The 15,300-nt window shown below is 38.8% G+C and overlaps 1 protein-coding gene and 2 long non-coding RNA genes across 3 annotated transcripts; 1 reads left to right on the forward strand and 2 right to left on the reverse strand.

Moving 5' to 3' along the window:
* Nucleotides 1–798: 798 nt before the first annotated feature.
* Nucleotides 799–1,757, forward strand: LOC140036348 (uncharacterized). Its single transcript, XM_072077720.1, has 4 exons — nucleotides 799–832; nucleotides 936–1,069; nucleotides 1,271–1,410; nucleotides 1,505–1,757. The coding sequence occupies exons 1-4, from the start codon at nucleotides 799–801 to the stop codon at nucleotides 1,662–1,664; spliced, it is 468 nt and encodes a 155-aa protein (XP_071933821.1). The 3' UTR covers nucleotides 1,665–1,757.
* A 3,072-nt stretch (nucleotides 1,758–4,829) lies between these two features.
* Nucleotides 4,830–7,711, reverse strand: LOC140037307 (uncharacterized). The gene is made up of 3 exons (XR_011841231.1): nucleotides 7,553–7,711; nucleotides 5,689–5,762; nucleotides 4,830–4,885 (listed from the first exon to the last, which is right to left on the reverse strand). It is a non-coding gene; the product is annotated as an uncharacterized lncRNA (long non-coding RNA).
* Nucleotides 7,712–10,955: 3,244 nt separating this feature from the next.
* Nucleotides 10,956–13,908, reverse strand: LOC140037308 (uncharacterized). The gene is made up of 3 exons (XR_011841232.1): nucleotides 13,750–13,908; nucleotides 11,886–11,959; nucleotides 10,956–11,082 (listed from the first exon to the last, which is right to left on the reverse strand). It is a non-coding gene; the product is annotated as an uncharacterized lncRNA (long non-coding RNA).
* Between the last annotated feature and the right edge of the window lie 1,392 nt (nucleotides 13,909–15,300).

The following is a 15,300-nucleotide window of genomic DNA, read 5'->3' on the forward strand; positions in this document are numbered from 1 at the left end:
ATATACATATATCTTTCTTGCGTATAATGTAAGTTTAATAATACCTAAAGGATGATCAAACCTAAAGCTGAAGGAGTTGTTAGAAACCTTAAAGAGAGATTTCTGAAATTATCTCTAAAATGGAAGATAAACTAACCGTGTTGGATTTGTCAAGAAAGCATGAGAATTGATTTCGACGTCAAATTGCAATATTTGAGCGATATACTCTATTTGTTTTCATATGTTAGTCATGAATTATAATTAATTACTTGCAGTCAGTCCCTTAAATGTTAGATCAAAACCAAAAAAATATGTGATGTTTTCTGATAGGGAAACATTTTGTAATGTGTGATGTTTTCTGCATCAGGTGAGGAAGGTGGATATGCTTGAAGAAGTCACTGTTATCTGGTCTGAGAAGGTTAAGGACGAATTGGTGTTGGATACCAATGACGTTGAGCTTGTTTCCCGATCTGCTTCCCTGATAAACCAAGTAAGAGACACTCTGTGCCATATTTATGATATTTGAATCTACAAGTTTTGTTCCTTGTCACTTGTCTTTAAAATGTAGTTCATCTGGCCGAATAGCTAATATACAACCTTTTCTTATTGTGGACAGAAATGCCATGTGTAGAACAAAGATATCCGGAAGTTCCTTGATGGTATCTATGTCAGTGAGAAAGGGCAAATAGCCGAGGAGGAGTGAGAGTTAGTGGCCTACATTTCTTGATCGTTTTCTTGGATTGATTCTCTTTTATCATATCAAGATGCTTGTGGGGATTTCTTAGAGATGACTTCTATTTTGAACTTAAAATAGAAGTCATGTTTTTTGGAGTATATATGCTTGCTTTTAGTGGTCTACTTTAGTGTTTTCTTATCTGTATTTAGAATGTATCAACAGTGTTTTCAACCACTTGCTTGACGATAGCCCATTGCCTGCTAACAATTTAGTTCATCAGTGCTTGTTGCAACCTTTTCCGGTACACACTCACTAAATGGAAAAGGATCTACAGGAGGTGGAAAGCTGAGTCGAAATGGTGAAGTAGAGAAGGGGCTGTTGACGCTAATTTCCTCAGATGCTCCTGGACTTCAGGTGTTGTAACCTATATTTGGACTTTTTTTTTTTTAATGATTAGTAGGTAGGTTGTAACAATATATACTAATTTCCTGGATTCCTTTTTAACTGCTTATACATTTTTTCTACATTTCAACTAGTTCATTTTTGGGATTGTAATGCTTCAACACTTTGTTTTTCTTGATTAATTATCCACCAGTTCTTTCCTATTATTTCCAGGTTTGTGACCCCAATGGCCGCTGGTACCTGGCTGATAGTGGCTTTGTTCTTGGGGACCTTTTATTTCTCACAGGCAAGGCTCTCATCCATGCTACAGCTGGTCTAAGGCCTGCGGTTTCACATCGTTCTAGTGGCGGAAGGTAGATATTGGTGCTTAAGTGTAATTTGATAGTTGCCCAAGAATGTCATAGGTTGAAGAAATTTCTCAACTGATCAGTACACTTTGCCCTGCAGGACATCTCTCGTCTTTAGTCTCATGCCACAAGGCAATGCAATACGTGATTGTTCACCAATTGCAGCAGCTGGTCATGTCATTCCTCAGAGTTATGTGCCAATCTCTGCAACCCAGTTTATGGATGCTATAATAGTACTTGTTATGTGCCAATCTTTGTAATCCAGTTTATGGGTGCTATAATAGTACTTGTTATGTGCCAATCTCTGTAACCCAGTTATGTGCCAATCTCTGTAACCCAGTTTCGATTAGCTATGTTAGTACTTGTTACTGACTTTTAGTTCAATAAATGATAGTTGAGCATTAGCTTTTGCTTTTGCCTTTAAATTACGACAATATTCTATTCTTTGGGATAATTTTACAAGTCCTTTGGGTATCTGATTGACGGAATGTATAGCAGGAAGCACAATCAGGTTGCTTCTTTATTTAAAAAAAAAATCCGGGCAGTTAAAAGTGTCAGCATAGCTCAACAACTTCGACAATATTCTGATACTTTCCATTGTTAAGAAAATGGATTTTTGTTGGCAGATGAGATGCTATAATAGCATAGTTTTCCTAACACCTTGAATAGTACGAACCTATCCCCATATTGGAAAGGACAACACTTGTCCGAGGTGTGAGGAAAAGTAAAGTGTCAGCTTAGATTATCTTTACTGACACTTTTAAATGCCATTAAAGGTCATTTTTGTTGTAGTGAGTTTATAAATTTTGGACTTAAGAAGCTTGAGATATGATTTTTCAAATAGCATTGCGCAAAACTAGAGAAAATTCTATTCTTCGAAAGTTGTTCCTGCTTTCATTTCCAACTTCAAGTTGGAGTTGTAGAACCATTTTAACCTTGGTTTTATGATTGGAGTTGAGATAACTTGGTTGGTTTGGAAGTGTTTTCCTTTGAATATGGTAGCTTGGAGTAAGGGATCTCATGGCACTTTACATACTTGATTTTAGAACTTGAAGATGTCGCCGAAAGTGCTCATGAGGCAAACACTTAAGCATGTTGCCGTGGTGAGTGTTCCCATTGCATGTTTCGTGCTCATTACTGCTAGAAATTGCTAGACACTTGATTTGTCATCTCATAGGCAAGTGTGTACTTTATTGCACTTGACCTAACTCGACTAAACTTTTGATATCTTGTTCGTGCATGTACCAACAAATTTGATTTCCAAGTAACCTGTATTTGGACTTGAAATACTTGAAATGCTTGAAAACATGATATGTTGAGCTTACTTGTGACTTGATCCTGTCTAGGCGAGTGTGCTCTTATGTACACTCAATCTCTGTGAATTTGAATTACTTGATCTTGCATGTATATGTGTGTACGAATGTAGGCCGGCTGTATTTTTCTTACAGAGGTTGAATTGGACCCTTAGACCCTTATCCGAGACGTCGGGTAAGTTGGAACTTGGGTTACTCATGCGTATGCGTGAATATAAGTCGGTAATGGTTGAACTGAGCGCTCGTTAGACCTCTTGTTTGAGACCAGCCTTAGAGCGGTTGGATAAGTTGGGCAACCTTGGGTAAAGGAAGAATTTCCTAATACTGTTTATTCTGACTGGAACTCTAATCTGAACACTGTGAAATCTTTGATACGGAGCGTTAAGTAAGAACTAACGGCTCCAATCAATAACTGCGTAAGCGTTGGATAACAACCAATGACTTTACTCGTGAATTCTTGAATACTTGGGGCTTTAAGTCATATCATGAATACTTGATTCTTGAATACCTAGGGCCATAAGCCCAACCCCATGGCTAGTTGGTCAAATTGAGCCGGTAAAGGGTTTGGTCGATGAGATTGACGAACCATGGGTACTTTTGGTGTTCAGGGCCGGTAGGGGGATGATCGATGGACGGAGATTGACATTTAGTGGTGATTTACGGATATTATAATTTCTTGGTTGACGGAGAGTCAACGAACCTCAAACAAGCAGTTGTGGAACCTACTCCTGAGAGCAGCCTATATCCTTTTGACATAAATGTGTTCTTTACCGTATATTAATGCATGATCTATTTGGTTACCTGATTACTAAACCATATGTCACGGTCTGTTTGAGTATGACTTGTTTTCCGATATCCTGTGAATAGTATCATGTATGCGAGTTTACTTGTCTGTTTTCTTGGAACGTCACTGGGCTTTTAGCTCATTCTATGAATTTGTTTTCCTTACAGGGATGAGAACATGAGAGGTTGAATTGGGGAAGGCATAGACCTTGTCTAAATTTTGTTAGTTGCTCACGTGAGCACTCCTTAGAATTTCTAGCTTGCTTGCGTGGTTTTGATTTTGTGAATTCGACTCCGTGGCTGTATTCATAGATTGTACGGGCATTTGAGATCCATAACTGTACACATTGGAGGTTGTATTTGTTATCGCCTTTATTATTGGTATTATTGTTCTAAAATTTCATAGCGCGTGACCGAGTCCTGGCGAGAGTTGGACAGGTGGTCCACCAAACCCTTGGGTATGCCCTAGAGGGAGGTGGGGCTGCCACATTTGCGACCCGATCCGCGAGGGACCAGGCTGCGGATCCACTTTCCCCTGTTTTAAATATGAATTTCATTCTTCAAAAGTGAACTTCTGTGAGGACCCGAAATTTTGTGTAAATTTCATGCTTTCATTTTAATTTTTATATACCTTATTATTGATAAATTTAAGTGTTTAATTGTTTTTACCACTTGAGAAATGAATAATAGAATTCGTAGTGTGAGTGCTCAAAAATTTATATCTAATTGCATACATTACCATTAGAAATTTTGAATGTACAATTTTGTTGGATTATCGACTACTTGGAGTGTTTAATTGATTGCTTTATACTTAAGTGTATTAGAATATTTTAAATTCATGCATGATTCACATTAATGGAAATTTAATACGAAGTAGACAAGAAACTAGTGGGGTAATAGCGAGATGGAATTAAAGTGCAAGGTTTAAAATTTTATTTGTTCATGCATTTGACACTTGGCATTAGTTGGACATTTGTCCAACTACTAAACCAAGCTTACACCAATTCATTTGTCTCTTGTCATGCAAAACAACTCTTAACCGAGAGAGAGAGTGTGTGACGCCCCCACTTCTCCCAAGGGCGAACCCAAGGGTATCCGCGGAACGCCTGCCTAGCTCTCGCCAGGACTCGAGACAAATCAATTCAAACTTAACAATATATAACAATTTATACCAGTCTAATAAGGAAAATTCGCTTCCAAAATCGAATATCCAAGTCTTGTACCACGTGTTCAAAATACATCCGTTATCCAATTCTTACGTCAGGATCCAAAAGATACATCAATTTCCAAATATATACAATAGCCAAAATGTCTAGCCAATTACAATTGAACCCTAATACAAAAGTACATCCAAAGGGTTCCAACGAGTTTCACTCCATCCATTCCTGTTAAGGAAAACAAATCTACGGGGTGAGCGAAACGCTCGTGAGGCCAAGAAAACACACATGCAAGCACGTTGTCCAAATAACAATCCCAATATTCAAGTAATTTACAGTTCGAGCGAGAAAAAAAAATAAACAGAAACAATTCAAGGATATAGGAGCTCTCAGGAGCTATTTTCCTCTTGCTTCGCCACGGCTCGATCCGATACCCCCTCGTGATGACACTCCGTTATCCTGGTGGGTATTTTATCCGTAGAAACTTCACTTATTACTTCCTCCGACCAACATTCCACCCTCTCGGATCCGAAACCAAACACGCACGAAAAAAAAAAGGCGATACTCGTCGAGTATGCCACACGAGATCTCAGGAGATCAAGTTTTGATTTTTGAACACGCACGAAAAGGGCGATACTCCACGAGTATGCCGAACAAGATCTCAAAAGATCAAGTTGTGGTTTGTTACTCTCTTGGTTTATCAAGCTTCTCGACCAAGCCCATGCCGGCTCGAGTTGCAAGATTGGTTAAGAGAATTGGGCGTCCCCATAAGTCGAGGAGGTTCACTCCACCCGACAACAAGACACGCACGACATACACGACATGCATGGCAACACGACACGCACACGAAAACGGGTATATTTTAGTCGACGAGATTCACTCAATCGACTTTGAAAACCAAGTTAATACAAGTAAAGTTCAAGTAAAGGAGAGCGAGTGCGATAAAGTACACACTCGTCTCATCAAGTGATATTCACGTATATAAGCAGGTAAATCAAGTAAACACGACAAGTCATGCACTTGACACTCACCAATTCAAAAGTAATTGAGCGAGAAAATCTTTAGTTGTCCCCTCCGGGATTCTTTTCAAGACTCGCTTGAGCACCTGAACCAATTAACAAGTATTTTTCACTCACAATCACGTATTAATCAAGAAAGGAGTTACGCTTATTTGGACTAGTCAATACCTCAAACCAAGAACCTTAGCCACTCAAAATAAAGGTTCAAAAGTGAGGTTTTATTAACACAAGAGAAACTGATTTCCTTCATGAAATCAAGTTTAAAGCGATCAATTATCATCAAGAAGGAGTAACAAGTTTTCAAATTTTCATTTTCTAAGAAATCAGTAAATTTCAGCTTTGCGCGTCAAATTTAGAAAAATCAGATCCTGCACTCAGTAGGTCCAAAATTATAAAACTTGGTACCGTTGGAAACCTCTTAGAAAGTACTAAAAGTTCTTAAAAGACACTTTTCCATGAATCTAAGTGGAAGGTATTCAAAAATGGGCATGAAATTGCTGTTCCAGAACATTCAGAATTAAGCCGGGGTTGGTTTTTCGCTAACTTTGGAAATTCGGAAAAATTCACTCGTTGCAAACTAGCCCTTGAAATTTATAAATCAATTAGAGGTGTAAGTAAGGTTTAGGGCAGAACAAACGGATTGAAAATTGGAGTTTCGAGCACCGAGATACGGTAGCTCAAAGTTAGGAAAATTCAAGTCTGGTGAACAATTTCCAGATTTGAGTTTTCAAAATTGGAACCTTAGCTAAGAGTCAAAACGAACTTGGATTGGTATAAAATTTTGCAATATGTTACTCCTATATGAAAGGCATCTCTCTATCAAATTTAAGGGAAAAATACCTTCGGAAAGATAGTTAATTAATCATCCAATGTTCAGGAAAATTTCTAAAGCAACCTGTCTTTTGACTTCATTTCCCAATTCAAATCGTTTAATCAAGAAAGCTATCCAACCATGGTTCATTTGTGAAATAAAGGTCTAAGATACATCCATGATACCGTTGGTAAGTGTTTAGCATCAAGAACTTCAATTAATAAAATCATTCCCAAGTTTTGCCCCAAATCAGTCCAAATACTACATTTTTCCAAAACAGGGCAGTCCTCTTGTTTTAGTCACAACTCAATCAATTTAACTCGGAATGAGGCATGGTTTATGGCGTTAGAAAATACATTCACGGGACTAAAAGTTCACAGAAGGAAATGTTCTGAAATTCGGCAAGCAACCAGCTCAAAATTGAGCCTCAAGTTGCTGCCTCAACAAGCCATTCCAGCAAATCCGAGAGACAGGACAGCTAACTTAAAACGTTTGGTTCGGATCACTCACAAAGAATCAGAACGTGCATTTTATCTCAAATTAAAGCTAGGAATGTCTAGTTTCAAACGCCACTGACGGCACTTGATTTCGACACCCGAGGACAGAGTTATGGCCAAACTACTACCACTGGTCAGATCATACGCGAATCAGTTTTTCCAGATTGCTAGTTTCGAACAAAAATTTCATTTGCCCAACCAAACCTCATTATTTTTCAATGAAATTTTCCACACCTCTAATACATCATATAGGCATCCAATTCAAGCCATTAGTTCATTAAAAACTGGCCTTAAAATGGCCGAATAAAACAGGGGTAGAATCGGAAGTTTTTGCTTCTTACACCCAATGAAGTTCCTACTAATTACCCACCACTAATGCATCATTATAATCACTAAACCAACAATATAATCACCATCAATCATCAAATCAACAACAACAACCCAAGTGTGGGAATTCCAAGAGCCCACAATCACATTTTTACACCATAATCAAGTAACTAAGTGCATGCATGAGTTAAATCTTGCCATATAATCTCTAAAAGATAAGAATCCATGGGTTGATCATTACCTACTCCTTTGGTTTGCAAGATCAGAATTTTCGGCCCTCTTAAAGTTCCAAGAAACCGTGAAAGCTCCCCTCTTCCTTAGCTAGATATAATCTCCAAGGGGTTTGCTAAGTGGTCTCCAAGTTTGGTGTGATTTGGATGAATTTTGGTGCATGAATTGAAGATGAAAAATGAAGAACAATGGAGAGCTCTTCTCCTTTCTTGTTGCACGGCCAAGTGAAGTGAGGAGAGAAGGAGTGTTGGTTCAATTGTGGCTTCCTAAGAAAGATTCATTGTGTGGTGCAAAATGCATCTCAAAGTCAACTTGAAATAGTGCAATTAGGATGCGTTTGGACTCGATTTTTCTCGTGCGTTTGGTTCACTAGTGCACTAAACCTCCAAGGCATATATATTCTTGTAAATATTATTCACTCTTAATTGTCCCGGAATAAGGGTCTAAAGTCCCTCAATTGAAGTCGCGCGCGTGAAAACGCGTACCGTCAAATTTAACGCTATAACGCGAAACTTTCGGAAAATTCTTATAACGATTACACTACTAACTATCACTTGAATATTTATTCATAAGATTACCTATTTTAGGACCATAGTACAAGTCTCCAATATTCCAAGCTTATTGTGCTACTACGCGGATAAAATCTCCAAGTACTATTCACTATTTTTACGAAACGCGCTCTAGGGAATTAATTTTCGAAACGAATCATTTTAAAAATATAACGAAGTTATATTACCATGTATTTAGGTCTAATAAGACTAGAAAATATTCCTTGGAAATAAAATCCAATTAAATAATTTATTAAGCCATAAATTAGGCATAAAATAATAGTTTTTTTTTTTTTTTTTTTTGCGAGTCCTCACATCCTCTCCCCCTTAAGAGAATTTCGTCCTCGAAATTCACACTTAGGATAACAGTCATACCCCTTAATAGTCACACTTATCAGGTCAAACAATAACTTACCTTCTGCAACCCATTTCACAATTTCTACTCACCCAATTAGTAGTCAAACTTTGATTCTATCTCATGAATCTAGGATTTTTTAAAAGTGTGCGTCGTACTATAGTCACTTAGAACCTTAATTAAACAATAGAAAGCAAAAATTATACCTTCAATGACCTTAACGGGATTGGAAACCTGTTGATAGCCTAATGCATAAACCCTAGCTGGTGCTTTAGATCGACTTCCTCCAGCACTAGACTGCTTTGCGGTTGACTTTTCAAGCCTTTGAGTACTACCTCCTTCATTCGGTATACTTGGACAGTTCGCGATCTGATGCTCAGTGCTGCCACAATACAAACACTTTCCCATTTTCTTCCAGCACTCATTCTCTGTATGGTTAGGCTTGCGACAATAACCACAAATAACTTGAGGAGCCACAGGCTGACCACTTGGAGGAGTCTCCCTCGGTTGATCCCTTCCATTGTGGCCTCCTCTTGATTGAGTCTTTTTTTGTGTACCAGATGTCTCTACTCCTCCCGTTCCTTTTTCCTTTTTAGAAGGTGGGGCACCCTTATCTGCTTGTCCAAGAGGATGACTAGGAGTGCCCCTTTTCTTGGCATGAAAATCCTTAACTTGCAGCCTTGCACTTTCGACTCTCTGCGCCTTCTCTAGGGCTTCAGTGAAAGTAGAGATTTGGGCCACTGCTAACCCCTCTTGAATCTCCACGTTAAGTCCTTGTACAAATCGCCTTATCCTTCTCCTCTCAGTGGCTACCAATTCTGGGGCGTATCTAGAAAGTCTAGTAAATTTTCCTTCATACTCAGCCACACTAGACGCCCCCTGCTTCACTTTTATGAATTCGTCCTCCCGTTTCTCTTGAACTAAGGGCGGGAGAAACTTCTCATTAAATTCTCCTAAAAGATTTTCCCAAGTCCAAGGGGTTTGTACTCTTTCCCATTTTCCCCTTATCATATCCCACCAAGCACGTGCTGCACCCTCAAACTGAAAGACAGCAAAAGTTACTCGTCTCTCCTCCGCATAATCTAGGGCTGCGAAAATATTAGTCATTCTTTCTAGCCAATTCTCCGCTACCTCAGGATCAGGCTCACCAATGAACTTAGGCGGGTTGAACTTTAAGAATCTCTCTAAGGCTCTATCTTCCCCTCTATCCTGGCCCCCAGGTTGGTTAACTGGCACTGGTTCCTGTCTCTCAGCTAATCGTTCTAGGATGTCAGTCATCCTATTAATGACAGTAGTCATTTGGTTAACCTCCATATTTTCTTGTCCTTGGGTCGGTCTAGTGGCCGATCCTTGTTCATCCCCTTGAGGTTGGGTTTGTCCAGTCCTTCGCCCACGGCCTCGACCCCTTCTTAGCCCTTCCATAACCTAAGTATGCCTAGTGCAAGAAATAAATCAAATACGCGAGAAAATACTTGAAACAAGGGCCAATTGCGAAAACATTGAAAATAATAATAATTTACATTCATTAACATGTCACAATCCATACAATTAGCAAGTCAGGGGAAAATCACAAAAATATAGTACACAGGTGCCACAAAAGTACTTTTACTCACAGAAGACTAAAGTCAAACAAGTGCCCCAAAAGTAGGCCATACAGTCATGCAAAATACAATGGCCTCAACACTTAGCATCACCCCTAACAATTCTAACTATATCAGTCAAAAGGGTCTAGTTTTTTTTTTTTTTCTCGTTCATTTCCCATAATGGAGATCTCAAGTCCAATACAAGAATCCTCCGGGCTCTGACCTTTGCCATCAGAATTTATCTCAAATCCACTTATGATTTTTATTCACACTATAATATACGAGACTATATCTCTTTCGAAGTCACAAGTATTCTCTCAGAAAAAGTATTTAGTACTCAAGTACAAGAATCCAGAACTAAGAGAATTTACAACTCAGGCCGTACGCTCCCAAGTACAAATTTACAAAGTTTAAGATCCCTACCTGACGTACATATCTATCTACCTCAAATAGCATGATAAAGGTTTTACACTTACCACTTTCATAGTTCACAACTTACGCACAAGAAGAGTACTTAGTCTTTTATACATATTCACATAATTGGGACCATATCACGTCTTGGCCCAAGCTCACTCCGTGCAGAGGCCACGCGAAGTTACTCTGATTTTTTTTTTTTCCTACAAGTAGTCACTTAACATTCAAACCAGTCCCACAGTCCGGTATCCTAAACTTTTAAGCCTAGGATACACTACAAAGATCTAAAGCCTAAGCTCTGATACCAACTGTGACGCCCCCACTTCTCCCAAGGGCGAACCCAAGGGTATCCGCGGAACGCCTGCCTAGCTCTCGCCAGGACTCGAGACAAATCAATTCAAACTTAACAATATATAACAATTTATACCAGTCTAATAAGGAAAATTCGCTTCCAAAATCGAATATCCAAGTCTTGTACCACGTGTTCAAAATACATCCGTTATCCAATTCTTACGTCAGGATCCAAAAGATACATCAATTCCCAAATATATACAATAGCCAAAATGTCTAGCCAATTACAATTGAACCCTAATACAAAAGTACATCCAAAGGGTTCCAACGAGTTTCACTCCATCCATTCCTGTTAAGGAAAACAAATCTACGGGGTGAGCGAAACGCTCGTGAGGCCAAGAAAACACACATGCAAGCACGTTGTCCAAATAACAATCCCAATATTCAAGTAATTTACAGTTCGAGCGAGAAAAAAAAATAAACAGAAACAATTCAAGGATATAGGAGCTCTCAGGAGCTATTTTCCTCTTGCTTCGCCACGGCTCGATCCGATACCCCCTCGTGATGACACTCCGTTATCCTGGTGGGTATTTTATCCGTAGAAACTTCACTTATTACTTCCTCCGACCAACATTCCACCCTCTCGGATCCGAAACCAAACACGCACGAAAAAAAAAAGGCGATACTCGTCGAGTATGCCACACGAGATCTCAGGAGATCAAGTTTTGATTTTTGAACACGCACGAAAAGGGCGATACTCCACGAGTATGCCGAACAAGATCTCAAAAGATCAAGTTGTGGTTTGTTACTCTCTTGGTTTATCAAGCTTCTCGACCAAGCCCATGCCGGCTCGAGTTGCAAGATTGGTTAAGAGAATTGGGCGTCCCCATAAGTCGAGGAGGTTCACTCCACCCGACAACAAGACACGCACGACATACACGACATGCATGGCAACACGACACGCACACGAAAACGGGTATATTTTAGTCGACGAGATTCACTCAATCGACTTTGAAAACCAAGTTAATACAAGTAAAGTTCAAGTAAAGGAGAGCGAGTGCGATAAAGTACACACTCGTCTCATCAAGTGATATTCACGTATATAAGCAGGTAAATCAAGTAAACACGACAAGTCATGCACTTGACACTCACCAATTCAAAAGTAATTGAGCGAGAAAATCTTTAGTTGTCCCCTCCGGGATTCTTTTCAAGACTCGCTTGAGCACCTGAAGCAATTAACAAGTATTTTTCACTCACAATCACGTATTAATCAAGAAAGGAGTTACGCTTATTTGGACTAGTCAATACCTCAAACCAAGAACCTTAGCCACTCAAAATAAAGGTTCAAAAGTGAGGTTTTATTAACACAAGAGAAACTGATTTCCTTCATGAAATCAAGTTTAAAGCGATCAATTATCATCAAGAAGGAGTAACAAGTTTTCAAATTTTCATTTTCTAAGAAATCAGTAAATTTCAGCTTTGCGCGTCAAATTTAGAAAAATCAGATCCTGCACTCAGTAGGTCCAAAATTATAAAACTTGGTACCGTTGGAAACCTCTTAGAAAGTACTAAAAGTTCTTAAAAGACACTTTTCCATGAATCTAAGTGGAAGGTATTCAAAAATGGGCATGAAATTGCTGTTCCAGAACATTCAGAATTAAGCCGGGGTTGGTTTTTCGCTAACTTTGGAAATTCGGAAAAATTCACTCGTTGCAAACTAGCCCTTGAAATTTATAAATCAATTAGAGGTGTAAGTAAGGTTTAGGTCAGAACAAACGGATTGAAAATTGGAGTTTCGAGCACCGAGATACGGTAGCTCAAAGTTAGGAAAATTCAAGTCTGGTGAACAATTTCCAGATTTGAGTTTTCAAAATTGGAACCTTAGCTAAGAGTCAAAACGAACTTGGATTGGTATAAAATTTTGCAATATGTTACTCCTATATGAAAGGCATCTCTCTATCAAATTTAAGGGAAAAATACCTTCGGAAAGATAGTTAATTAATCATCCAATGTTCAGGAAAATTTCTAAAGCAACCTGTCTTTTGACTTCATTTCCCAATTCAAATCGTTTAATCAAGAAAGCTATCCAACCATGGTTCATTTGTGAAATAAAGGTCTAAGATACATCCATGATACCGTTGGTAAGTGTTTAGCATCAAGAACTTCAATTAATAAAATCATTCCCAAGTTTTGCCCCAAATCAGTCCAAATACTACGTTTTTCCAAAACAGGGCAGTCCTCTTGTTTTAGTCACAACTCAATCAATTTAACTCGGAATGAGGCATGGTTTATGGCGTTAGAAAATACATTCACGGGACTAAAAGTTCACAGAAGGAAATGTTCTGAAATTCGGCAAGCAACCAGCTCAAAATTGAGCCTCAAGTTGCTGCCTCAACAAGCCATTCCAGCAAATCCGAGAGACAGGACAGCTAACTTAAAACGTTTGGTTCGGATCACTCACAAAGAATCAGAACGTGCATTTTATCTCAAATTAAAGCTAGGAATGTCTAGTTTCAAACGCCACTGACGGCACTTGATTTCGACACCCGAGGACAGAGTTATGGCCAAAATACTACCACTGGTCAGATCATACGCGAATCAGTTTTTCCAGATTGCTAGTTTCGAACAAAAATTTCATTTGCCCAACCAAACCTCATTATTTTTCAATGAAATTTTCCACACCTCTAATACATCATATAGGCATCCAATTCAAGCCATTAGTTCATTAAAAACTGGCCTTAAAATGGCCGAATAAAACAGGGGTAGAATCGGAAGTTTTTGCTTCTTACACCCAATGAAGTTCCTACTAATTACCCACCACTAATGCATCATTATAATCACTAAACCAACAATATAATCACCATCAATCATCAAATCAACAACAACAACCCAAGTGTGGGAATTCCAAGAGCCCACAATCACATTTTTACACCATAATCAAGTAACTAAGTGCATGCATGAGTTAAATCTTGCCATATAATCTCTAAAAGATAAGAATCCATGGGTTGATCATTACCTACTCCTTTGGTTTGCAAGATCAGAATTTTCGGCCCTCTTAAAGTTCCAAGAAACCGTGAAAGCTCCCCTCTTCCTTAGCTAGATATAATCTCCAAGGGGTTTGCTAAGTGGTCTCCAAGTTTGGTGTGATTTGGATGAATTTTGGTGCATGAATTGAAGATGAAAAATGAAGAACAATGGAGAGCTCTTCTCCTTTCTTGTTGCACGGCCAAGTGAAGTGAGGAGAGAAGGAGTGTTGGTTCAATTGTGGCTTCCTAAGAAAGATTCATTGTGTGGTGCAAAATGCATCTCAAAGTCAACTTGAAATAGTGCAATTAGGATGCGTTTGGACTCGATTTTTCTCGTGCGTTTGGTTCACTAGTGCACTAAACCTCCAAGGCATATATATTCTTGTAAATATTATTCACTCTTAATTGTCCCGGAATAAGGGTCTAAAGTCCCTCAATCGAAGTCGCGCGCGTGAAAACGCGTACCGTCAAATTTAACGCTATAACGCGAAACTTTCGGAAAATTCTTATAACGATTACACTACTAACTATCACTTGAATATTTATTCATAAGATTACCTATTTTAGGACCATAGTACAAGTCTCCAATATTCCAAGCTTATTGTGCTACTACGCGGATAAAATCTCCAAGTACTATTCACTATTTTTACGAAACGCGCTCTAGGGAATTAATTTTCGAAACGAATCATTTTAAAAATATAACGAAGTTATATTACCATGTATTTAGGTCTAATAAGACTAGAAAATATTCCTTGGAAATAAAATCCAATTAAATAATTTATTAAGCCATAAATTAGGCATAAAATAATAGTTTTTTTTTTTTTTTTTTGCGAGTCCTCACATCCTCTCCCCCTTAAGAGAATTTCGTCCTCGAAATTCACACTTAGGATAACAGTCATACCCCTTAATAGTCACACTTATCAGGTCAAACAATAACTTACCTTCTGCAACCCATTTCACAATTTCTACTCACCCAATTAGTAGTCAAACTTTGATTCTATCTCATGAATCTAGGATTTTTTAAAAGTGTGCGTCGTACTATAGTCACTTAGAACCTTAATTAAACAATAGAAAGCAAAAATTATACCTTCAATGACCTTAACGGGATTGGAAACCTGTTGATAGCCTAATGCATAAACCCTAGCTGGTGCTTTAGATCGACTTCCTCCAGCACTAGACTGCTTTGCGGTTGACTTTTCAAGCCTTTGAGTACTACCTCCTTCATTCGGTATACTTGGACAGTTCGCGATCTGATGCTCAGTGCTGCCACAATACAAACACTTTCCCATTTTCTTCCAGCACTCATTCTCTGTATGGTTAGGCTTGCGACAATAACCACAAATAACTTGAGGAGCCACAGGCTGACCACTTGGAGGAGTCTCCCTCGGTTGATCCCTTCCATTGTGGCCTCCTCTTGATTGAGTCTTTTTTTGTGTACCAGATGTCTCTACTCCTCCCGTTCCTTTTTCCTTTTTAGAAGGTGGGGCACCCTTATCTGCTTGTCCAAGAGGATGACTAGGAGTGCCCCTTTTCTTGGCATG

The sequence above is a fragment of the Coffea arabica genome, chromosome 2e (genome assembly GCF_036785885.1).
Source record: "Coffea arabica cultivar ET-39 chromosome 2e, Coffea Arabica ET-39 HiFi, whole genome shotgun sequence".
In the NCBI taxonomy this organism is placed as follows: Eukaryota; Viridiplantae; Streptophyta; class Magnoliopsida; order Gentianales; family Rubiaceae; genus Coffea; species Coffea arabica.

What these genes read in the sequence shown, in the direction of transcription:
- LOC140036348 (XM_072077720.1), top strand. Translation starts at nt 799, where the DNA reads ATGTTTTTTGGAGTATATATGCTTGCTTTTAGTG. An exon ending in ATATATGCTTGCTTTTAGTG is followed by an intron (nt 833 to 935) that starts GTCTACTTTAGT and finishes TTAGTTCATCAG; the next exon opens with TGCTTGTTGCAACCTTTTCC. An exon ending in CATCGTTCTAGTGGCGGAAG is followed by an intron (nt 1,411 to 1,504) that starts GTAGATATTGGT and finishes TTTGCCCTGCAG; the next exon opens with GACATCTCTCGTCTTTAGTC.